At 46.6% G+C, this 24,444-nt stretch overlaps 1 protein-coding gene across 1 annotated transcript in view; it reads right to left on the reverse strand.

Annotated features, from left to right (window-relative positions):
• Positions 1-1,956: 1,956 nt before the first annotated feature.
• Positions 1,957-24,444, reverse strand: part of MKL1 (megakaryoblastic leukemia (translocation) 1) — a 45,612-nt gene continuing 23,124 nt past the window's right edge. Inside the window, exons 3-14 of the mRNA XM_009996345.1 lie at positions 15,355-15,410; positions 13,699-13,774; positions 12,837-12,998; positions 11,231-11,406; positions 10,606-10,761; positions 9,859-10,112; positions 9,331-9,502; positions 7,971-9,038; positions 6,660-6,812; positions 3,469-3,642; positions 2,988-3,048; positions 1,957-2,545 (exon numbers count right to left, since the gene is read on the reverse strand). Of these exons, the coding sequence (XP_009994647.1) occupies positions 2,046-2,545; positions 2,988-3,048; positions 3,469-3,642; positions 6,660-6,812; positions 7,971-9,038; positions 9,331-9,502; positions 9,859-10,112; positions 10,606-10,761; positions 11,231-11,406; positions 12,837-12,998; positions 13,699-13,774; positions 15,355-15,410 (3,008 nt within the window). The 3' untranslated portion in view covers positions 1,957-2,045. The remainder of the gene's footprint in view (positions 2,546-2,987; positions 3,049-3,468; positions 3,643-6,659; positions 6,813-7,970; positions 9,039-9,330; positions 9,503-9,858; positions 10,113-10,605; positions 10,762-11,230; positions 11,407-12,836; positions 12,999-13,698; positions 13,775-15,354; positions 15,411-24,444) is intronic.

Consider the following 24,444-nt stretch of genomic DNA (forward strand, 5'->3'; position numbering starts at 1 on the left):
AGAGAGAGGGGGAGGGGGGGGGCAGAAAGGAAGGAAGCTGCCAGCAGGTTCCCCTGCAAATGATTAAGAAAGTGGCTCCCCATGCAGTTAACAAGCAAATAGGGCTCAGAAAAGCAGGAGTTTCTCCCAGCTGCAAAACCGGCATGACCCCCACCTGGCTGCCAGTTTAGTGGCTGATAAAGAGAGCAGTCGTGCAGGGCTGGAGCAGAGGTACCCGCAGTACCCGCACCCCTGCGGTACCGAAGGGGCAGGGGAGCAGCATGTGCTCACCCACACCTACCCCACGCCAGCAGGCAGGACAGTGCAGAGGAAAGGTAGGTCAGCATCCCCAAGGAGGTATTAACAGGACGGCAGTTCAGCCTTCCATTGCCTGAGCAGGGTCAGCACCTTAGGCTGTAAGATTTCAGAAGCTGCTGCCTCCAGCCCTGCCCTTGGGAACTGCCTCCCCCAGCCCCCGAGCAGCCCAGATCCAGCTCAGGGCCAGAGCTGGGGTAGCTGCCCGGCGGGGCAGCCACAGGGGGCACAGCTGGGCTATGTCTCACCTGCTAAATACAGAGGTGAGTTACTACTAACAAACACAGGAATTTAAAAGTGACAGGAGTAACAGCATATGAGAGAGAAAAAGGGAGAACCACAGGCTTGGGTTTCCAACACAAAACGCTGCACAAGGAAAAGCGTGGTCATGGCTCTGGGGGCTTGGGTTACTAGTCCAGTCAGCAGCTACCCCGAGACACCAGCCTGGGGCCCTACGTGGCAGCAGCTGCCTGCACACTGCCACAAGCAGCCACTTGCTTCTGCCTCTTATGCCATGGGCCTGGAGGGCAGGAAGAGCAGAGGTCAGCCACCCATTACTTGTTTTCAGGGTCCCACCTCTTACTACTGAGCTAGGACCTGTGATGTGCCACACAACACCCAGTTTGCAGCTACCCTTGCTTGCCTGGTGGGTCTGACACCCTCAGCTGCTTCTTTCCACTGGGGCACCTGCTACAGGGAGGCAACAGCACAGCTGAAGGCAGGAGACAGATTGCACATGGCCCCTAATGATATGTTGTTCATTGCTCGCTATGCCCCTCACACGTGCCCCAGAACACACGGACACTGTCTTGCCTCTAACCCCACCACAGACTGGCTGCTCTACTTACCTGGGGATGTCACACATGCTGGGGGGACAGGAGGGAGCCTGAAGGGTAGGCTCCAACACAGCCAGAGGTCTGGGGCATAGCACAGGACAGATTTAACATGTAAGGACCTGGATTTTAGCACCTTAAGAATCTGTTTTGCAGCCCAAAGTGAGTGAAGCAGCAGGCAGGCCTCTGCCATGCTCAGCGATATTTGGGAAACCAGCTTAGCCATTACCAGGTTGGTGGGGAACCCTGGTTCCCTGTGGCTACACTTGGAAAAGGTGCCTGTTCTGCCCAGCTCCTCATAGCCCTGCAGCAGATCAGACCCTCCCCTGACAAGACAGCCGGTGGGGGCAGAGGGCAGCTGTTCCAGGCCCCCAGCCAGCATTCCCACCTCTGCATCCTGCTCTGGAGGTAGGAACCCCTTTTGCAACTGTTAAACCACTTGTGCCAGGGCAGCAGAAGCCCCTTTATCTGCCAGTCCCAGCAAAGTGCAGGATGCTGCTTCTGGAAACGGCTCCGGCCCAGTCATCCTGTGTCCCAAGGCGAGGGATCTGGTGCCCCCAGCACTGCAGCCCAGGCGCTGCCATCGCTGCTCCTGCCTGGAGGGAGAGGGGCTGCTGGCTCCTCCCTCACCCAAGCTGGGCCAGGCTGCACAGAGAGGGCAGGAGGCCACCAGCCCCAGAGCTCCTGCAGCCTCTTCTCCACACCCCCCAGCACCCATTCTCCCTGCCCTGGAAGCAGTGACTGGAGCAGCAGCTCTGCCTTTGCCATCACTGCCGGCTTCGTGGAGGAAGGACACTGTTGGGGGAGGAGTACAAGTACCAGGAGCTCATTTCTTGGTTTTTTTTGGTTGACTGGCCTCTTCCCCCGTGCATGCCCTTGCCCTCCCACTCCCATTCCCTTCAGTCTCTGCTCACAGAGTTACAAGCAAGAATCCCAGTGCAGCTGCAGATCGTGTCCATCAAGGAAGTCTGTGGAAAAGAGGCTGGGAGCTGCGGTGCTAAGGGGAGCCAGGCTCATCACGGGCCCCCCTGGCAGCTCCAGCCAGTCCATGCTGTCCAAGTTAGCCTCGGCCAGATCCAGGGCTATGCCCCCAGATGGCTCGTGAGCAAAGTGCAATTCCGAGGTGTCCATAGGTGAAGGCGGGTGGTCCAGGATGGCTGAGCTGCTCAGCATCTCGCTGTGGAGGTCATCAATCAGGGACAGGGGCTCTGGCCCATCGTGGCCTGCCGTCAGCAGCGGGAGGCCCGTGCTGCTCTCCAGGAAGTCCTCCAGCCGGCCCACAGGCACCTGCTGCCCCAGGGACACCGGCACCACCAGCTCTGAGGAAGGGTGGCTGCTGGGCGGTGAGGGGCAGGCTGGGGCTGCAGGCGGTTCTTTCCCAGCTGGGGATGACTCGTCCTTGAAGTCAGCAGAAATCTCTGTCCAGGGAACAAACAAGAAGGTCAGGGTGAGGAAAAGCTTGGCCAAACACTGGAAAGATCCCTCCCACCCAGAAGAGCAACAGCGACCTCTCAGATGGAGCCATCACTGACCATCAGCTGGGATAAGGAATGTCATCCTGTGCCTGCTCTCAGCTTGCTGCAGGGAGTTTTCAGCCCTCCTCTGGGGTATTCAAGCTCTGTCTCGTATTGCAGAATAGATGTGCCCAGATCTGATGCAGCAGAACCACCAAGAAGCTTTGTATCATCCTAACGTCTGACTGACATCTCCCTTAGCACCTTAATGACTTCTGCCTGTGCTAAAGGCACTGGCCGGGGCACAGGAGCAAAGACCTGGGCCACGACCGGCTCTCCCCTCAGTGCTCTGTGATCCCCAGGCTCAGAACAAAGGCTCTGGGAAATGCTGGTTTTGCCACCTTACCTCCACTTTCAATCAGAATGTCAAACAGGTCGTCCATCTGCTGGCTGGCACAGCCGTTCTCCTGGGGAGAGCAAGCGCAGGATTAACCTCCAGTTTCCCAGGGGAGATTCCACCTCCAGCAGCACCCTTGGCTGCTGGCTCTGCCCCCTCGCCCCAGAGACGGGGCTGTTATCTAGCAGGAACAAGCACAGGCAGGCACAGCACCAGAATCCTCCATAACCCCAGGCTGCTGCTAGGTGGGAAGGTACAGTCAGCAGCTGCTGTACTAACACTCCCCAGGCAGAGAGTGGTTTGGGAGCTCTACCTGTGCTTTAGGGTCTGTCCCAAGCCCTCCAGCAGGAACTCTGCTAGGAAAGTGAAGTTAGAAAGGGACAATGTGTCTCCCCTCTGGTTACTGGCCCAGATCAGAAATCTAAGCAGATTTACAATGACAACTTTTCACCTGCTCTCCAATGAAACCAGGGAGAAGAATTGCTCTCACCTGAGCCTTTGGCTGTTGCTTCATGGCCTCCTCATAGCCTGGTGGCTCTTTCATTGGGACCGAGGGAACAGGGAGAGGAGGTGGAGTAGTTCCAAAAAGCGGCGTGTGCTGTTGCTTCTCCAGGTCCATCTGGGATGTGGAAGGGGCAGCAGGAGAGCCGGGCTGTGATGAGGGCTGCTCAGAACAAAGGCAGGAGGAGTGATCAGGGGAAAGCCCACATCAAGTCCTGTCTCACAGCTGCTCTGAGAGTCCATCACCCCCTCTCTGGGTGAGTGCTGCACAGAGGTTGGCACCGCTTTGCTCTCAGCAGCTTGGCTCCTTCTGTGTACTCTGCACTACACCGTGGCTGCAGGGGAGGAAGACAGATTTCCCCTCCAACTCACAGCTGGAAATCTGGCTGATTTTTCTAACCTTAAATCAGCCATGCCACAAACCACCCCCAGGCTGCTGCTGGATGGGGAGAACCTCAGCTGTCCAAGTGGGGGATTCCTCTAGCACTTCAGAAAGGACACTTCCCTTGCTGTGTTTAGCCTACTCTGCACAATATGATACCCAGGAACTATCTACTATCCATCTCCTTCTGCAGTGCCTAGTCTGGGGAAACAACCAAGCTTCACTAGCAGCTAGTTTCACAGCCTCATGGTGGGTGGAGAGCACCAGAACACTCAGTAGCACCAGAGATCTCCAAAGGAAACCCCAAGGGTTGCAGGAAATGGTGCTCATGACTCAGCTTTACCAGATGAATCAGCACACAACTGCCCATAAGAAAATTTAAAATGTGGATCAGGTCTTTGCCTCTGCAGTTATATGTGATCCATACTAAGGCTCTTTGCCCTGGAGCAGTGAGATCCCCCAGCAGTAGCTGAATGCCAGTTCCAACACTTGTAGGTGTTGATGCTCTTCTGCACTGTTTTCCCTGGAAAACTGCTTGTCTACCTGAAGGTAGAGGAGTGACCCCAGGCCTCTGCTGGCAGAGCTGCTCTGGGTTCTGCTCACCTCCTGAGAGGGGCTGGCACAGAGGACTGGGATGTCCTGGGAGGGCACCTTTTTTGACACACTGTGTGGTCTACCCTTGCCAGGAGCACCAGTTTTCTGGGACCATTTGGAGAAACCATTGGGGAAAAAGGGCTGCAGGTTTGGAGGTGCTGAGAAAGACTACATGGTATGGGGCAGCTGCCCTGTGACCACCTGCAGACCTGGCTTCTGACCCTACAAGGGAGGCAAAAGGATTAGGAGTTGGTACAGATGCTACCACAGCACACAAGCTATAGGAGGCTGAGGGAGAAGGTGTCTTCATTTCCCTTCTGCATTTCCTCCAAAGTCTCAAAGCAGGCCAAGGCACTGGCCTTTTGCAAAGTGGATACCCCACTGTGACTACACTAGAAATTACTCCTGTCTTCATATCCTTTCCAGCATCTGACTCAGAAGTGATCCTCCAGTCTCTAAAAGCTGTTCATAATCTTTCTGTATTTTATCTTAATTATATGTCAGAAAGAGACCTAAGTGGACTAGAAAGGGAGAAGATGCACAGCAAAGCCTCTTTACAGCTGTCACCTGGAGAAGGAGTAAAGCCAGAGGTGCTCTCTTTCCTGAACCTGCACAGCACTTCACAAGGGATGACCAACAGGTATGTGCAAGGCATGGGAATGGAAATCATAGCACGTTCACCAGCACCAGAGAGTAAGAGGTCACAGAACCACAGAATCACAGAATCATCATGGTTGGAAAGGACCTCTAAGTTCACTGAGTCCAACCATCAACACAAAAAACCCATCTACAACCTTGGCCACTAAAGCATGTCCTGAAGTACCAAATCTACACGGCTTTTGAATACCTCCAGGGATGGTGACTCAACCATCTCTCCAGACAGACTGTTCCAGTGCTTGACCACTCTTTCTGTATATAAATTCTTCCTAATATCCAATCTAAAGCTCCCCTGCCACAACTTCAGGCCATTTCCTCTGGTCCTGTCATTATTCACTTGGTAGAAGTAAAGAAAGTAATTTGCTTCCTTTCAGGTAGTTGTAGAGGGCAATGAGGTCTCCCCTCAGCCTCCTTTTCTCCAAACTAGATAACCTCTGTTTCCTCAGCTGTTCCTTCTATGACTTGTTCTCTAGGCCCTTCCCCAGCTTGGTTGCTCTCCTCTGGACATGCTCCAGCACCTCTATGTCCTTGCAGCAAGAGGCCCAGAACTGCACACAGTACTTGAGGTGTGGCCTCATTAGTGCCGAGTACAGGGACACAATCACTTCTCTAGTCGTACTGGCCACACTATTCCTGATGCAGCCAGGATGCTGTTGGCCTTTTTGGCCACCTGGGCACACTGCTGGCTCATGTTCATCCTGCTGTCAACCAGCACCCCCAGGTCCTTTCTGTTGGGCAGCTTTCCAGCCACTCCTCCCCAAGCCTGTAGCTTTGCATGGGTTTGTTGTGACTGAAATGCAGGACCCGACACTTGGTCTTGTTGAACCTCATACAGTTGCCTCGGCCCATCGATCCAGCCTGTCTAGGTCCCTCTGCAGTGCCTTCCTACCATTCAGCAGATCAACACTCCTGCCCAATTTGGTGTGGTCTGCAAACTTACTGAGGGCAAATCACACCCTTGTGCTCCTCTCAGAGCTCATACACCACCTTCAGCAGCAGTCATAATGCCCACACCACCCTATCTCCATGCAGTAGCCACCTTTTCAGTTCAGCAGTGCTCCTTCAAGAATCAGGGACACCACTGTGAATCAAGGATGCCCACTCAGCCTTCTTATAGTTTTTAATTGGTAGACAGCACATGTTTTAACACCAGCTGGTACTCTGCTCAGATGTGGGACCAAAGGGCAGAAGTGAGTAAACTGTGAGGGGTCAGCCCAGAGCTCTTTGCTTTTAACTCTCCACATCACTCCCAAGCTTGCCCATGGGGGGAGACCTCATGGACCTCGAGTGCTCCTGAAATTTCATGCCTCATGGGCTTTACAGGGGAACAGAGTGGCACTCCTTTTCTGCTGCCAAATTCAAGCTGAAAACTAAGCACTCTGTGCATCTGCAAGCTGTGGCAGAAGCTGCTGTGACATCTCACTTGCTGTGATGATGGTCTCTGATCAGGATTCTGTGTGTGTGTGTGTCCCCTTCTCACCACGGCTACAAACCCCAGCAGCATGCAAAGGAAAACAAGGAAGAAAAGTGAGCAGGCAGCAAGCTACCTTTATGACAGATGGGTTTAGTCCTCCAGGCTGCTCCTGCTGCAGGGGCTGCTGCTGCTGCTGCTTCTGCTGCTGCGTGGGCTGCTGAGGGGTGCTTGCAGGTAGCTGAGTCGGTGGTTGGCTGGAAGTTTTAGCGGGTGATGATTGTACTCTCTGGAAATGAAAGGGTATCTGTGAGAAGCTGTTCCCTAGACATAACATGGAACGAGGCTTGTGTTTCTAAAAAGGATTAGGAAGTTTGTTTTTCCCTCTCCTTTATTCTTTAGGAAATTCAGTCAATTGTTCTGTTCTACCAAGCAGAGAAATCAGACTGGGGTGGGATTCAGAGACTGGAAAGAGAAGGTAGTACCACTCCTAAAATCCCCGGGCTACCCATGCCAAGGGCTGGCAAACATGATGCAGGAACCGTGCCCTTGTGGAGCAGTGGCTGGAGTTCAGGTGAGAGATCCTGGGGTATCAAGGGTGACACTGGACACTGATACTTAAGACAGTTGGCTCACATCTCACCTGCTACACAGCAAATGCAGCCTGCTCAGTGCCTGCCCCGATAGCAGACACTGCCACATGCTCTGCAGAAGGTGCAAGGAATGTGGCAGCAAAGAATGAAAACTTTTTCTTATGCCATGGAAGACACTGGGGTTTGACTTAGGCTATAAAACCTGGGCATATTTATCCCTTCCTGGAAGAAACACTCAGAACACTTCTGTTAAGTGCTGAGCTCATACCAACAGGGGAACAGTAGATCATCTCTGATGAAAGACTCTGTTAACACTTGAAACACTGACATGCATTAAAATAAAGCAGTGAAAAAGCCAATGCCTGCTCCCAGGGTCTGATTTCAGCGCTGGGTAGACAAGGTGACCTATCACTCCAACAACAATCTCCATAATGAATTGCAAGAGGTTAAAGCCACCCTCTGTTTTTTAATAGCACAGACATAGTTGTTCTTTCAAAAAGTAGTGAAATGTGGCAGCAAACCCTTGTCCTCCAAGCCCAAGATCCTGCCTGACAAAAGGCAGAGCCATGTGTTTGGAAGAATGCTGAACAGCCTATGATGCACACAGTCAATCGTGCACTGCTGTAGACAGTCCACCACTGTCCAACTCCCATATTTTTGCTGAAGATCTGCTTACACTGTTCTGTCTCACAAAGCCATGAACTACCAGCCACCGCAGCAAGCAACTCTGCCATTTTAGGAGTCACTGCATTGAATTTCCACCGCATTGAGTCATCCTGAACAACAGGAGCAGGAAGAGGGAGAGAGGAACCCCCAACTGCCTGCAGTGGGGACGCGATCTAACCCGTGCCTACCTGCAAGGCTGGGCAGCTACTCCCTGCCTTCCCGTGGGGCGAGAGGCCCTGCCTCTCAGCGCTCTGCTTGGTCACGGTGAGGACGATGTGGGTCCCTGTGGAGTCGGTGATGAGGGTGGGGGGAGGGGTGCCCTTGATGAGGTCGCTCAGGGCGCTTCCTTGCTGGCCAAGGAAAAGCCGCGGGCTGTGGGACTGGCACGGCGGCTCTGCTTCTGCAGCTGGCACCTCCTGCTTCACCATCACGGCTTTCTTTGGCACTGGGCTTGGATTCGAAGTGTCCATTTGGCTGGTGGTTGGGGCAGGGCTGAACTGGTCTGTTTGGCCACTGGATTGCTTTGCAGACTGGCAACTCAGGAAACCGTTTTCAATCTTGACTTGGGTGCCAAATGCTGCCGGGGTGGAGGCAAGGGCTGCTCCTTCTCCCGCAGCCGCCGGGGCTGGCAGCGACTGCTGAGAGCGCTTCTCCTGCTCTAGCTGTAGCCTAAGCATCTCAACCAGCTGCTGCTTCTGCTTCAGCATGCGGGTGAGCTCCTCGATCTGCTTGTCCTTTTCCTGCAGCATCTGGTCTTTGTCCCTAACTTCTGCATCTCTGCTGTTCCCAGTGCTGCACCGCTCCGACCTGGGTGCATTTACGCTGCAGGAGATGGACTTGGAGCTTTCTTCCTTCACCAGGAACTGCACTGGAGATGCCTGCAAGGTGAGCTGGGTCAGGGGTGAAGTCACCATCTCTCCAAAGGTGTCTCCAGTGGCTGAGTTCTCGTCCCCTGTGCTTATTTGCGAGCGATCAGAAGGAGTTGGAGAAACAGGAGGAGTCGAGCCTGTGCTGCCAAACTTCACCACAGCGCCACTGGTGACTGTGGCCACAACGACTTCTGCTGGTGCAATGCCAGTGGTGACCAGGGCTGGCCCCGTGCTCAGCCTGGCAGCCGTGCTGGGCTTGGGAGTGGAGGTTGTTTGGCTGGCTGCACCGTTCTGCTCTTCATAAGCTCTCAGACGCTCAATCAGACCTGTCTTTGTACCTGAGACAGGCAAGGCCCTCAACTTCAGCTCTTGCTTCAGCTCTGCTACCTGATTTAGTAAAAAAAGAAAGAGGGCAACAATAAGAAAGCATGCACTCTAACCAGAACAACTATTAACTGCTACCAGAGCCATGGGGCAAGGGACTAAACTGACCCTCCTGCAGGCCAACAAACCTGCACCTCAGGTACAGACTGCAGGGCAGCAATGCCAGCTGCTATCGCTAACTCCTGCTCATCCGTCTCAGCCCTACTCCAGGGCACCAACATTGTTCAGTACCACCCTCTCCACTGAAAATGGCAAAAAAAAAAAAAAGGACTGTGGAGCTTCTCAGGACATTTACCTTCATCTCATCTAGGTTGGCAGGGAGAGGGCCAGGCTTGCCCACAGCAGCATTGCTGTTTTGTCGCATCAGCCCGCTGGAACCAGAGGACACGGAAGATGTGCTGCTGACTGTGGCAGAGAGACTGCGTACAGCAGGGGCACTGGCACCACTCTGCTGCTCTCCTGGAGGCCTGCAGGGAAAGAAAAAACACAGGCATCAAAACCAAGGTGGAAAGACACCGGACGTCCTCAACATCAACAATCATACACATTCAGAAACATCTGGGCCACTAGTGCCACCTTAGACATTAAATCATTCCAGTGCCTCTGACTATATCCATGCCCCTTACCCAGCCAACCAACTCACTTCAGATGCTTTTGTCTGACTCATCTGACACCAGCCCTTTTTTGAGGGCCACTGTACCTTAAGGAGATTGAGTGCATTGCAGCCAACTACCCCACCTCACACCCACAACACAGTGACTCTGATAGCAGCAGCAGGGAAGCAGGTGCTTCCTAAGAGAGAGCTGCTGTTTAGGACCCGTACTTTGGTGGAGCTGGCAGGATGGTCTGATAGTTGTAGTGCTGCTGCTGCTGCTGGTTGAGGATCTGAAGCTGGAGAAAGAGCTGCTGCTGCTGGAGAATTTTGGCATAGGAGGAATCCATGGGAGGAGCTCCCTTGTCCTGCTTTAGGTGCGGGGGAATATACTGATGATATTTAAGCTTCTTGACTTTCGGCTTCAACTCCTTGGCTTTTTTACTGCGCTGGGACTTCTCACTAGCAGACTTGGGCTGGCTTTGCTATTTAAAAGAAAAGGAGGAAGCAAGTAAGAATGGAAACGCTGAAACAACATAACACCCCATGTAAACCAGAATGCACACTGGGATTTTAATTTCAAAATTCTCCAGATTTGACCTCAGGGTCTTTCCATGCTCCTCTACCTCAGGCAACAGTACAGTCACAGCGCCCGCAGCAGCTCATACTGCACCACAATGGTCATCCTTCTCAGCACTCCTGATCACTTGCTCATCCAGTGCAGACTCACTGACTCTAATTATGGATAATGCTGATTGTTTTGCATTCAGGACCCATTTTACAGAAGGTGAATACACCATGGATCAGAAAAACTTATTCAGTATGTTACAACCAGTGTCCACGGAGGACACTAGTGATATATGAGCTTTACTTCCCTTACCTCTGTTAGCAAAATACTTCCAACTCCAAGACTTTTTCAGAGTAAATATCTCATCTTCCTTCAGACTACAACAATGAGGCAATCAGCCAAAATAGTACCTTAATGAGTGTTGGTGGGGGCTTGGCAGCAGTAAGAGTCGCTCCATTGGTAAGACTAGGAGACAGAAGAGGTGGAGGTGGCAGAGGTGGGGGTGGCTGTTCAGGTAAGAAAAGTGTTTCACTGGAGTCTGCGCTAATCTGCAATTGGGATGTACCCTGTGGGAACAGAAAAAGGCATAACAAATACACATACAAGGAGGGAAACGGTTTAAGAGAGTGCAGGTATGTCTGCTTAAAGGGAAGCAGCAAATTTTCAAGTCACTGATTAGACTCCTTTAACCCACTGCTTCAGTTGTCCCTGAGAAGCAGCACAATTTTTTAGGGCAGAAAAGGAATCAAAATCCCACATCTGTATCTCCCAGCATTGCCTGCCAGAATCAGTGCAACACCAACACAGGCTGTAACACCAGGTAACGACTGTCCCCTTTCCCCACATGGCACCACTACAGGGGCTTCTGAACAACCAGAGGGCTTCACCAACACCACACAGAGCTAAGACCCCTTGTGAAATCTCACAGACTACACTTCTTGAGGTTTCCTCAGTCTCACATTTTAGGATCCTTTGATACAAATCAGCAGTAGCTGTGAAGCTCCAGGGCACTGCAGGAGGCCACCACATTCTCACCTGAGCTAGTGATGTGCCAGTGGTGCTAGGGAGAGGCTCACAAATCCGGGAGTCCATTGGTGATGGGACAGACCCCTGGGACTCATGGCTGGCTGGCTGTTCTGGGGAGAGGGCATCACTGCTGTCCTCATCAAAGGAGGAATTGTCTGCAACCTTTGGGTAGTTCACCTGTCCAACTAGAAACACAAACATGAACTGTGGTCTTTAAAGAGGAATAAGAAATTATTTCACTTATCACTAGATGTGTCACAAAGATAATGAAGGCATGGAGAGAGCTGTGCCTGAGTTCTGCTTAAAGTACCAACTAAAAATAAGAGAACAGAGCCCAAACTGGACCAGTTTTAAGTGTTTACATTCATCTCTGCTATCAGTAGAATAAAATGGTGCCGACTGGGGTCCCTTTAGCTAGACAAGATCAGGAAGTATAACAAAAGCAACAGAACTCTGCCCAAACCCAGATGTGTGGCACAGCTTATTTGATTATCATTTTGGCACCAAAGAAGAAGAAGGTTAGACAGTGCAAAGCTGAATCACAGTTTCTTTGGTAATGAACATCCTGTGTGGTGGAAGGTAGAATCCCTCTTCAAGACAGAATCCCAAATTATCCTCTAGTCTTACAAGTAACAAGGGCTATGGATTAAGTGGTGTCCCTGACCAGCATTTCTGTCTATCTGCATGTCTAGGAGACAAATTCACTTAAATGTACATCTGTAATGCACTAATGTGTTTTAGATCACATTATCTCAAATTAATCCTGGTAAGCAGGAAAATGCTATCATTTGCACCTAAAACAAAGGCAATAGAAATCAGAGAGATGTCAATGTAAGAAGGAAGCCACAGCTCTAATGCTCCAGCTCACAAGCTGACTTTTTCTCTTCCTCAACCACTTCTCTTGTGCAATACTGCAGGCAGGCTCTCCCTCAACACTGTCCTTTCCCTTTCTCATGAGAAGTATTCTTTCTTGCTCCCAGTTGTGTCCCATTTGTCTTTAGAGTAGCTGTATGTGTTTGGGGGGATGAATAACCACAGACACACACTGACTGCTCAGGCGGGGGAGATGGGAAAGAACACTGCTGAGGCAGTGGGAAGGCTATTCCTCAGCATTCCTTTCAACCCTTGGAATGGCACTGGCATGATTTACATCTGTTCTGGTTTATTTTTAAAGGGGTTGAATCCTCTGAAGTTTTTAAGTTCACAGACAGCTTTTGTTTCATCACACCTGTTTATATTCTGTCTCCCCTGCCTGATCTGAGCCAGGGGGTTCTCCCTGACCAAGGTTGCTGACATGTTATACTAAAAGGGGGATTTTTAAGGAGAGAATCTAGGGAATGCAATCTTCAACAGTCTTTCAAGACTTTAGGGTATGCAATTGCTTTCAGTTATTCTGGGATGACCACGGTCCCTATAATTTTACACCTCTGTAGGCTGTCTGGGGCAGAAAGGAGTTCAGCTTTTCCAAACCTTTGGGGCTGAAAGACTGTGACTATGAGACAGGAAAACAAGACCAAGAATGGGACTGCATGCCCTTAGACAGGCAGGATAATTGATAGAAAATCACAGCCAGCTATAGGAAATGTCCTCAACACAGATCCTCCTCTGGCCTTACCTATAATAGCTTCCTTCAGGCTTGATTCCACAGGCAAGATGTTCTTCTCCACCAGCTCCATAGGACCTGGCCTCTGCGCTATCTTCTCATTGAGGTCATCTGCCAGCCTGGCTCTCTTTAGCTTCAGCTGCTTAGCCTGCAAGGAGGGTTCAGCTGAGGTCTCTGTTCAGGGGAAAGTAAATAAAACGGTATCAATCCAGCAATGGTCAACCTATGCACTTCAGCAGTATTTTACTTTTATACAGAAAAGTAACTGTAGGTAACAGTAGATAAGTAGACAGAAAAATAGTTGCAAAAAGCATAGATAACTGTGCCCTATAAAGATATTATAGATATTAGGTATACTGAAGTTACTAAGATAACTACAGTAGCTCTTGTAACTCTAAAATAGACAAATTCACTGTTCTCAAACTGATGTCACCAGATTCTTGTTAATCTTTTCCTTTCAAAGACAGACACAGTTGTGTCCGAAGATGTGGTACTGAGCAGCAGCACAGTACTCCTTCTTTGAAACTGAGGTGCTTACTAATTAAGATCAAACCTGCCTCATTCCTTCTTGGATAGTTTACAGTGTCTTCCCTTAGTAGAAAAGCAAACCATGGTCATTCATTTTCATTATTGCTCAGCTACACAAAACTGCACAATTTTGATTAATCTGAGAATCAAAATTCTCAGATTCTTCTGAGAATCTTCATGGAAGCAGAGTTGAACGCCTCCCAGTAAATCATGCAATAGGCATCATCTTCTGCCCACTCCCAAATGAAAGAAAGACTTGAGAGTCAGAGGCAAAAGAGAAAACTGTTAAATAACTAATTACAATAAAGTTTATGGTTGGTGTTTTCCTGCTTAGCATGTGCCATACCTTCCAAAATGTGCATCCTAACCAGCTCTGATCTCTCTGGCCGGGACCGGATTTTTCGTTTCAGATAGTCCTCTGTCTGCAGCAAAAACAGGCAAGCAAGAACAGATTTGAGCTGATCACACACAGCAGTGAGGTAATCTTGGACAGCACAAACGAGAGAAACAACCACCTTTAGTTGTCACTGAGATGTAAAGAAACATAGAACAGAGAAGGGGCATATCTTCTGTCCCAGAGCACCCAGAAAATGAGTGCATTCTAAAGATGACCTTCTACTGTACATCATCTCAGTGTAAAATTGCACTGCTCACTCACAGAACAGAAACTGGAAAGGACTTCCCCAAGAGCTGAAGCCCTCTTTTCCCCTTTTATGCAACACCCCTAACTTGTGTCAGGGTGAAATTCAAGACTCTTCTTTTTACATTAAAGATGGATGCACTGGTTCCATTGTTCACAGCAAATACTTTCATATACTGCTGGCATTCAGGGCTGACTTGTGGTTTGGGCATACTTTTTTATTTGTTTAATGATATGTTATTTGTTAAGCTAAAGAACCCATACACTCCCTTGGCAGGCAGAATCTAAATGCTATGACAAGGCCTATTTAATTTCCAGAACTGCTTTTAGCTCTGTCTTTGGAAAATGAATCACAGAGCAATGTACAGAGATGAATGACCCTGCCCGGGCTGAGCACGTTACCCTTTACACAGCCAGATGGGAATCTGAGAGCAGCAGGTAACAGACTGGAGACTACTGGCCATCAGAAAGGGCCTTCAGAGAAAATAGATATTAAAGTCAATCAGAAAACTTCACCAAAATATTGACTTAATAAAAAGAGTTGAAGAAAAATAGAGGAGGAAGAAGCAAAAGCCTTTGGGACACTGGTCTTAATGCCAAGTCCACTGTACCAAACCTTCCACAGAGTTTAAAGTGCTAACACTCTCCCTTACAGCCTTTAATCACAGCTGTTATTTTTTTACTTATGTTGCTTTCACTTTTAAAATAAAACCTAGCCCAGCAGTCATAACAGGTTTTGTTCCCTTGTAAGCTAATCAGAAAAACTAAAACTGTCCCCAGAGGCCTTTTGAGGAACAGAAATCAACAAGAAACCCCCCAGTTAGCAAAGGTGCAGCATGAAGTGTGACTCCTGACTTCCTCTTTCTATAGAGCCAGAAGTCTGATTTCAGTGTTACAAGATTTTTTACGGGGTGGGGTTGATCCTCTCCACTAAATTTTCAGTTCCTAATGTCCTAGATAAACAAGTGCATGTGCAGGTAACAGAGAAACCATACACTTTCCTCAAAGGTGGAATTGAGCTCCACATGAACAGAAGCAAAACAGCCACCATAAAAATAAAAATGTGAAGTATATGGACAGTGGGAGAGCATCAGTGACTTCCAGAAAGAAGACTCCAGGGGAAATCCAGGAATCATATTCAATGGTTTATAGACACAACTAGTTCACTGAGGGTTAACCACCACCACATGTAAGCTAAAGAACAGCCCATCCAATATACCTCTGACTGCATAGTGCTGCTGTATTACATCCAGAATATGAACAATTTCCTTCTGCATCTCATTAACAGCTACAGGATGCTCAAAACTAAAACAAACTACTCCTGGCTTCCCTAAAAAAATCAAAGACCATATTGCATCTTACCCTGGCCCGCTCCAAACTCCTTCTTTGTTCATGAAATGCAGCTGGACTTTTCAGAGCTGTTGAGGGAAAGACATTTGAAGAATTAATTAGAATGATGGAGGTTCTCTCACTGCACGTCCCTTCAGGCCAACTAAGTTAACAAATCCACGGCAGCAACTGCCTCCTGCATCTTTCAATGCACTGGACCAGCTCTCCAGCTGGTATAAAGCAATGTGAATTGACATACTCCCTTTGACAGCACTGGACTTCTTGTGGACCACTTATAAAAGTAATATGGGCTACGTTTCTAGCTGAACTAACCACTGTTCAAAGTTGGGCCCAAGAACACGAGCTGAAACCAGCCCCGCAACAAATATCTTTTCCAAGCTTCTATGTGGAGTAAAAAACATCCAGGACCCTTCAGTAAGGGAACAGCACTGATACATGAAATGGTTGGAAGGATGGAAGAGGATCCTAATGAACTGTAAATCCTCTTTACTACCTTCACATGTGAAAGGAAGCTGCAAGTCTTTCCTTAACCTGCACCCGTGTTTTGTGTACATGCAACAGCTGGTTACAAATACTGCAGGTCCACAGGACATATATATTGCTCCATGTAAGAGAAACTATTCTGAAAACAGGAACACTTGGCCAGGAAAGTACATTTGTCCGTTGACAGAAAACCACAACTTGAGGAATTAACAGCAGCTCTCCATATAACAGACCTCCTCGCCCCCTCAGGCCCAGTATAACACCAGAGCCAAAATAGATCATGTTTTAAGAAACTGATCCTCTGCTGTCCAGGACCGAACTAACTCTGGAGGAATCTCTCACTCTGCCAGGTTCCTCTGGAGTACACAAAGCTCACGTCCCACAGTACAGCTAGAGAAAGAGGGTGACATTAGTTGTAACCCAACAACAGTAACTGCCACTAGCTCCTCATGGTTTTCCTGAATGTGCAAGTAGCTTGTTTTTGAAAACAATCACATTGTGGCTTGCATTCAGAATATGCTGAAGGGAACTTAGTAATTTCTTTTTGTATTTCTGAAATACATTTAAAACTGCCTGGTGAAGTTTCTAAATTACCATCAAGCTAAACAGCAAAGTTACAGCTTTAAAGGTAAGTTACAAATCTTTTGAAGACAGAAATTTTAACTTGTACAGTTAATAACTCCAAAGTATTGCATCTAGGTCCTACAAAATGTTATCTACTCACACAAATTTTCACTTAAGACCAATTATTAACTATTTCTCAAATGTAACTTCATAGCTACATTTCAAAAGGTTATTAAAAAATAAAAGCTTTTGCAAAAATGCAACGTAAAACTACTTCTAATGCATATGTAGACTTCTAAAGTCTTTCTGACAATAAAACGGAAGAGCTGAAGACGAAGTGTTAAGATAGACATACATTCTGTGAAATACTGAGTCCCTCTAGGTTCACATCAATGGGGTAAATACTAGAATTTACTCCATATGCCAGGAATTCTAAACACACCAGGGCATCATGGATGGGATTCACCCATGAATGATGAGTAGCTTGTAGAATAAATTAACAATAATTGAGAACTAACCACAGCAAGTGAGTACACAGACCCCTACAATGATGGGGCAAATGGTTCCTGTTCAGATTAAAGATAGTTTTGTGCAATCTGGTTATGGAAAGAAATCATCAGGAAAAGTTATGCAAGCTGTGAAATCAAAGTGCACTGATTGCACTTTGGGATAAACCAAAGTAAGGGTACAGATATGGTTTTGCAATAACTGAAAAATAATACAAAGAACTTCACTGGATAGCTGCAACATCAACTCCTGACATCTGACCGTCACATTTCAATGAAGAGCAAGCAACAGATGATACTGGGAAATACTCTTAAGCTGTATGAACTGCTTGTGAACATGCATGTGCTTGAAATTAAACATTCATTTCTTTCATCGTATGTGTATCACAGAAAAGTGAAATAAAAGTTCAGGAACACTTGGGCAAAGACACTATGCAATATATAAACTGGCATAAAAATCAAATCTGGAGACAAGCAAAGCAGGCCTTATCTTGAGTCTTCAAAAGCTCACTACCAAAGGAATGTGCAGGCATGGCAGTAATTCTTTACTCTCCTCTTCTTGCCTATCACTGCTGTCAGTAAGAGTCAGCACATGAACTTTAAGTGACATTTCCCTGACCAAAGCAAATGGTTAGGAAAGCCAACTGCAGGAGTTCAACTGATTTCACAGGTAGACCAAGAAAGCTCTTATATACAGAAGAACAAAGCAAGGCAGATCCTCAAGTAAAAAAAAAAAAAAAAAAGGAAAAGCCCTCTTCCCAAATCACATAGATATTAAAAAGTAAAACTGCAAGGGGAATAATATAGTAAAGAACTATTTCAGTCTCTCACAACTAGTCCTCTGGAAACAAGCACTAGGTTGTAGCTTTCTGGGCTGGCAACATGACAGAAAACTTCAAATTTGACCTCTGAAAATGTCAAGAGGGCACAAATCCTTCACTGCTTCCCTCAGCAATCTAGGATGGAGCTGACATGTCAGAAGAGGGTGTTTATTGTAAAATCATACCCCATTCAAAGTTAAATAGCCCCTACACATTTTTCTGGTTTTGAAATTACTATTATCCCAGGGCATAGATGCCCTTACTATTTAAAAACCTTTCTGAATGTCTAACTTACATTTCCCTACCTACAACTTATACTCATTCCTTAACTCACCTGGAATCATTACAGAGAACAATTTATTCTCTTCCTCTTTGCATCTATCCCTATATATTTGACAGCTTTGGTTTTCCTAGAGTCTTCTGCTATATAAAATGATCAAAGACCATTGTTTCAACCTTTCCTTACAGATAAGATTTCCCAGACCTTTGCTTGCTTGCTTGTTATTTTTTGGACTCCTCCTCTGCATTTTTCTTGAAGTATAGTGTCCAAAATTGGGTACGTATTCCAGCATAGGCTTTACCAGCTTTTACAGAGCTAAATGATTATTAAATAATACCTCTTAGTTGTATGTCCCAGCCAGTTTGCCTTTTTTGTCTACATAAAATGCATAACATGATCACTCGTGCTTGGCTCACAAATTGTGAAATGTCTCCAATCCTCTTCTGCAGAACTGCTATACAGCCAGCCATCCTCCATTCATGCCATTGACTACAGGTACCAAAACGTATAAACTGCATTTTTAATTGGTTTTGTCCCATATTTCTCAGCTGTTCCAGATATTGTGAGTCTCAATCCTGCCGCCCTACCAAACTACTAACTTGCAAGCTTATAAATAGACACACTATTCCCTTCTTTACATAAAGTGACAGAAAATATCAAACAGTATCAGACATCTACCTCCTTCCTCCCCACTCAAAAGCCCTGGTCAACACATCCTCCCAATCTCACACCCAGCCTTTATTCCAATACTGCTCTCTCACCAGCTGCATGTGCAGCTTCCAGTTGCCCCAGCTTGCTTCCAAAGATGTCAGGCCTGTACCAAGCACCTTACTAACACCAAGAACTGCAAAAAGATATTTAACATTAACATTCTGACTTCCTGGGGAGACTGTTCAATGAATGTTTAGTCTGGCAGTAGGTCCATCTTAAGTCATGACCCCTTCTTGCCCCTCTCCCACATCCCACTAGTTTCTGCCTCACCACTGATGGCCCAGTTGTACTCATGCTGTATGGGAAGCTGTACCAGGGAACTGTCACCATAAAGTAACTCCTGCACCTCCCCAGGGCACTTGCCCCTTTCCTAAAAGAAGTAATAGATACTTTGGTTCAAATTCACTATCTGTCTAATCACATGGCCAGCTTTGCTAGAAAAACATTGAGTGAGCCCCTAATGAGAACAGTCCTGCCAGACACTAAATAAACCTTGTGGAACTATAAGAGTAGTACTACCTGTTGGGAGTTTTTGTTTTCAGCTACATGCAGAAAAAAATTCCTTGATAATTCTCTGCTACTGGGACATTTCAGAATGCAGAAGTAACATCTGCAATACCCAATTTCAGCTAGGTATACCCTTTGCCTGCCTTTCTGCTTTGTTCCCACATGATCTGTGTGTGGTATTTTCATCCTCTGTAAGGTTAAACTTCCTGCCCTCATTCTTGTACCCAGGCCTGGGACAAAGCATGTTAGCCCTCTGTTATGCTGACAAAACCGTTTGTGGACTCAGATCACAATTGTTTTGAAAGAGTTATTTTAACCTGGACTGGTATGTTGGTTTACAGCATGGCTCCACAAAGAATAGTGTCAGCAAAACTGAGCAAAAACTGCCCTGCCAGACAGAGTCAGAAATCAGAGGCTGGGTTTAAGGCCAGGGCTGCAGCAGGGGCCTCCCCCTCCCAGGCTGCTGAACAGAGCCCCCTCAGAAAAATTGCCTGATAGTATCAAGGGCCAAGCAAGCACTGAAAATGGTTTAGTGAAAGAAGAGCATGACCAACAAGGTGTAGGACACCACAGTCTAGCAGGTGCCCCTAACCGAGCTGCAAATACTTTTGTCTCCCTCAACCAGCCACATGGGTATTTGCAACATCTGCTGTTACCAAGATGAGCTTGATACCCCTCACCTGTAGATGACTGACAGCAGGACATTATTTTCCTACCACAGCTGGGTTGGCTAGGAAGGATCAAATGAAATTCCTACCACATACATCCTAGTATTCTAGTCTCCTTGTTACTTATTGTGGGGCATTTTGATGCCTCATCACCAGAATTCCCGAAGCATTAGTATCTTTGCGGTCACACCCTTAGCTACCATGAGAATCTCCCTGGAGATCAATGATGCAACTGTCTTCTGCCTCCACCCTGCTTCAAAAATGTTTGTAGCTATACATTTCAACTGTTGTCCTTCCACATGACCCCCAGAGTTAAGAAGCAGCACAGAGGACCATCTATGATGATGCACATCCCCACCATACAAAGCAGGGAGATGGAAGTTGCTAATCATTGCCTCAAAGTACTAATTCCTGTGAGACAGGGTCCAAAACTCCAATGTGTGAAACCTTTGTTGCCTCAGTCCAAGTCACATTTTGAATATTGCAATGCTTGAATTAAGGGAAATATTGTTGCAAAGCATCAAACTAGTGCTGCTATAAGCAGACTGAATCAAGGCCAAGGAATTAAACTCAAATCTCCAACATAACAGCAGAAAAAAAAAAGCTGGGCCAACTGCTTCAAACATTTTCTGCCCAGGATTTACCCCACAGCGTACAACAGCAATTTTTAGCCTTGCAAAGACTTCAAAGATAGCAAATATTCAAGTTTCTGTCACCTACTATGAGAATTAAGTGGCACCAGAACCAAATTCTGTGACTCCAAGAATGAAACATAGCAGGGGAAGGGTACTGATCCAACTGTTGAGAAAAAGAGGTACATCCTGCATTTACTTATGCAGCTGACAGAACACACCAAGGTTTGCAAGGAGCCAAATAAAGGGAAGAAAGCAAGGCAAAAGGGTCTTCACAGGCCCTCATAGCTCAAGTGTCCAGGGGGAAGAAGAGGCCACAAAACCTTCTGCAATTGGAAAGATCACTACTAATAGCTATCAGATGTGTAGGCTGACAGGGAAGGGACAGCACATGAGATTTTCTCTGGTCAAAGTATCTAGCTCATCATAGCCAAGAAGGTGATATCTGGACTGCAAATTAGTTGGTTAGACAACATGCAATGTTTGTAGAAAGGCTACTGATTCCAGTATTCTGCTCTTCAGTTAGATGGGTTCCTGACCGAAACAAAATCTCCCTTTGCTATGACAAAGAGAAGCTCATGTAATGTCCAAACACAACCTCAGACATGCTGACTTAATTCAGAATGGCAGAAGGCCTTCTGCTGCAGCTACTCACCTCTGCTCTCAACCAAACTCTAGTTTCTCTCTTGTTTACTATGTTTTCATAAAAAGATGAGATACAGGGCTGCACATAGGCTCAAGGACTTCCTCTGTCAGTTCAGGGTGGGGCTCCCACCCTGTAGCATTCTGTGTGAAGTATTCACTAAAAAACACAAAACTTGAACCACAGATCAAGGCTGGTGGCACTTTCTTCCCCCCTACGTTTCTAGTCTCCAGCTGAAGAAAGGCTGGTGAAAGGCTCTTCCCCACATTGTTACTGTTGCTAGCACTGCCAAAGCATGAAATCACAGTTACAGTGCTACCACAGTCTTTTCTATCACCACGCTATTCCAGTCAACAGAGAGATGGCACAGAAGACAGCAGCCAAATAAAAGCCATGTTAGCTATGTTTTTTAGGTGAGGTTCAGGTTGTTGAAGAAGCCAGAGCTGAAGAAGTCCTGCCTCCCTGACACCCCACCTCATAAAGCCATCCCTTCTCCTGCATCAACGCTGATGTGTCCTGGCTCACAGAGCTGTTGCTCCCAAAAGAAGTCACTTTCCAGCTCCCTGAATTGGGCTTGCCCTGGTTGCATGAGCATCCATCCATACAGGTGGAACTGTGGTACCCTGCCTCAGCTCAGCTCTAGCTCACCACGGAGCTTTGCACCACCTGAGCTGCTTCTGATGCCTGAACAAAGCACCTTTGCAGAGCCTAAGTCCACAACTCAGCAAAACTGCCAGTAACTCTATTACAGTGGTATCTCCTTTATGATACAGCTGAAATGTAAGGTTTTCATTAGTTTTAACTGTGAAAAGCCTGAAGTGCAGGTTTGTCACAGCAAACATGCAAAATTATTGACAGAAAGGGCTAAGATTTTTCAAGACCAAACACAGTTATTTTAAACTCTAGCAGATATGTGTAATTTCTCAGAAAGTTCACCCTCTTTAGAAGCAAAGTGGAAATTGCCACCTATGCTAACAGTTATCAGATCTATGAGTGACTGTGGCTACAGTTTGTCTTGAAGAACATGTACAGCAAATGCAGACACATTATAAGTAATCTAAATACAAACACAACATATAGTATAACCTGCTTCTTCCATCCCAATTAACTCTTTGCATTCAAATGACATTACCTAAATCTGGAACTGAAAAATAAAAAACATAAAAGAAAGCTTAATTACAATCAGGATTATACCACCACTACACAGAAGAGGAAAAGGGAGATAAGAAACTTCTAGTGAGAACCCTTTGCATTCCTAGACCAGACATAAGGCCTGCTGCTTGGATGGGTAATTGTCCTTTGCAAACTCTTCTGACAACTTTATGGAGTGCCTAGACTAGGGGAAGTGTGGGGCCATGAGAAAAAAAAGGAGACCATTCCCAGCCAACAAGTAAGGATGAACCCAAGATGACTGTGGGAGCATGAAGGAGAAAAAGCTGTATTGCATACCAGATTTTACTTCCCTGAATTACTATGTTTCTCTTGCAACCAACAGAGTTAAACAGAGTTAAATCTTTTATCATTGCAGGGATTGAGGCCTAAATGCAGCCTATGAAACCCCTTTCTGAAACTTCAGAAGGGGCAAAGAGCACATTCTATTGCTTACAAAATGAACTTTCCTACACTAGCTACCTCTAATTAATCACAGATGTTATAAACACATGGAAAACAAACATAGGCAGCTATCTAAAAATATAAACAAACCAGGTGCAGCTATTGGGCTCCTGACGATGGGGCTCTCATCTTAAATGCACAGACTCCTTCTCCACACAAAGCCTCAAGGCTTTCAGATTTTGCTTCAAGAGAAGAGATCAAAGAGCCAGCAAATAACTCCTGGGAGACAAGTTACAGGTAGATGATGAAATTATAAATTTCAGATTTCTCTGCTAGATGCTGCAAATAGAACCACAGCTGCAAGTGCCCTCTACAGCTTTTGTTAATTCTACAATACCTGCTTAGTGTTCCACCTCTACTCTCCCACCATGACACAAGAGTATATCAAAAGCCTTTCTGCAGCCTCTGTTTTCAAGGTGCCATTCTGTACACAATGAACCAGGAAGGAGCAAGGTTTCAGATGTTAAATGGAGCAATTTTGTTTAAATGTCATTATTTTTAGATCTTAAAGACTTGACGGGCTTGGACATCTTATTAAACTAGCCTGGGAGTAATTATATTTACAGTCCATACATTTGTTTTAAACTCCTTATTCTAAAAAAAAAGAGCTCAGTTTTGGCTTGTTTTGTGGAAAAAAGTTATGAAAGTGAAGCACTCACCAATGGGCAGACACTAGAGGGCAGGGAAGTAAAAAAAACGTATTTTTGTTTTGTTTCTATAAATATATTCCAAAAACCATAGGGAATTGTGACTACAAAGACTTGATATGTAAAGCAGCCAGAGAATGACAGGAGCACCTTACACAGCAGGGACAGGAAAAGTAGGGAGGGCTCTTTCAGAGCCTTAAAGCAATTGGTTTCTGGGCAGCTCAAATGTAACACAACAACCTCGAAATGTCAACTGTGTAGCCTCCCTGCAACACTTGCAAATCAGGAAAACTCCACATAGCCATAGCAGTTCAACTTCTAGCCTAGCCTTTATGGAGAAGACAACAGATTGTTGAGACATTAAGAACTGCAGATGAAGTCTTCAGCATGACTGCAGAACAATTCTTGCCATGAAAAATACTGCACATGTATGTATGTTCCAACAGCTTACAGCCTCTCTTCTTTGACACACATCAAAAGATGCTCCTATTTCACAATTAACACTTAAAACAATTTTTAAAAGCAAGGGTATTAATTTTCTTTTGATTCTGACAACATTTAATATGTTCTGTTGCAGCTACCTATTTGGATCGGAAAAATTTCTCTACTGAAAGAGTGGTCAAGCATTGGAACAGGCTGCCTAGGGAAGCGGTGGAGTCACCAGCCCTGGAGGTATTCCAAAATCATGTAGATGTGGCACTTCAGGACACGGTTTAGTTGGCGTGGTGATGTTGGGTTGATGTTTGGACTTGATGACCTTTGAGGTCTTTTCCAACCTTACTGATTAATGATTCTGCTGTTTGTGACAGGAACCAGAAGCTGACTATGTCCTCAAAGGACAAGTCTCCTTCGAATACCCCCCCTATACTATATTGACAAAAACTGGCACCTTAATAAGAAAATATTAACATGAATATTAAATATAGAGCTGTGCAATAAAGTTGGAAGTGCATAATTTTAATAAACCAAATAACTTTTTGTAAAATTGAGAAGTGGTTAGACTATCAGGTAAAAGTTAAAGCAACC

This window comes from Chaetura pelagica, unplaced genomic scaffold (assembly GCF_000747805.2).
Source record: "Chaetura pelagica isolate M959 unplaced genomic scaffold, ChaPel_1.0 scaffold414, whole genome shotgun sequence".
NCBI lineage: Eukaryota > Metazoa > Chordata > Aves > Apodiformes > Apodidae > Chaetura > Chaetura pelagica.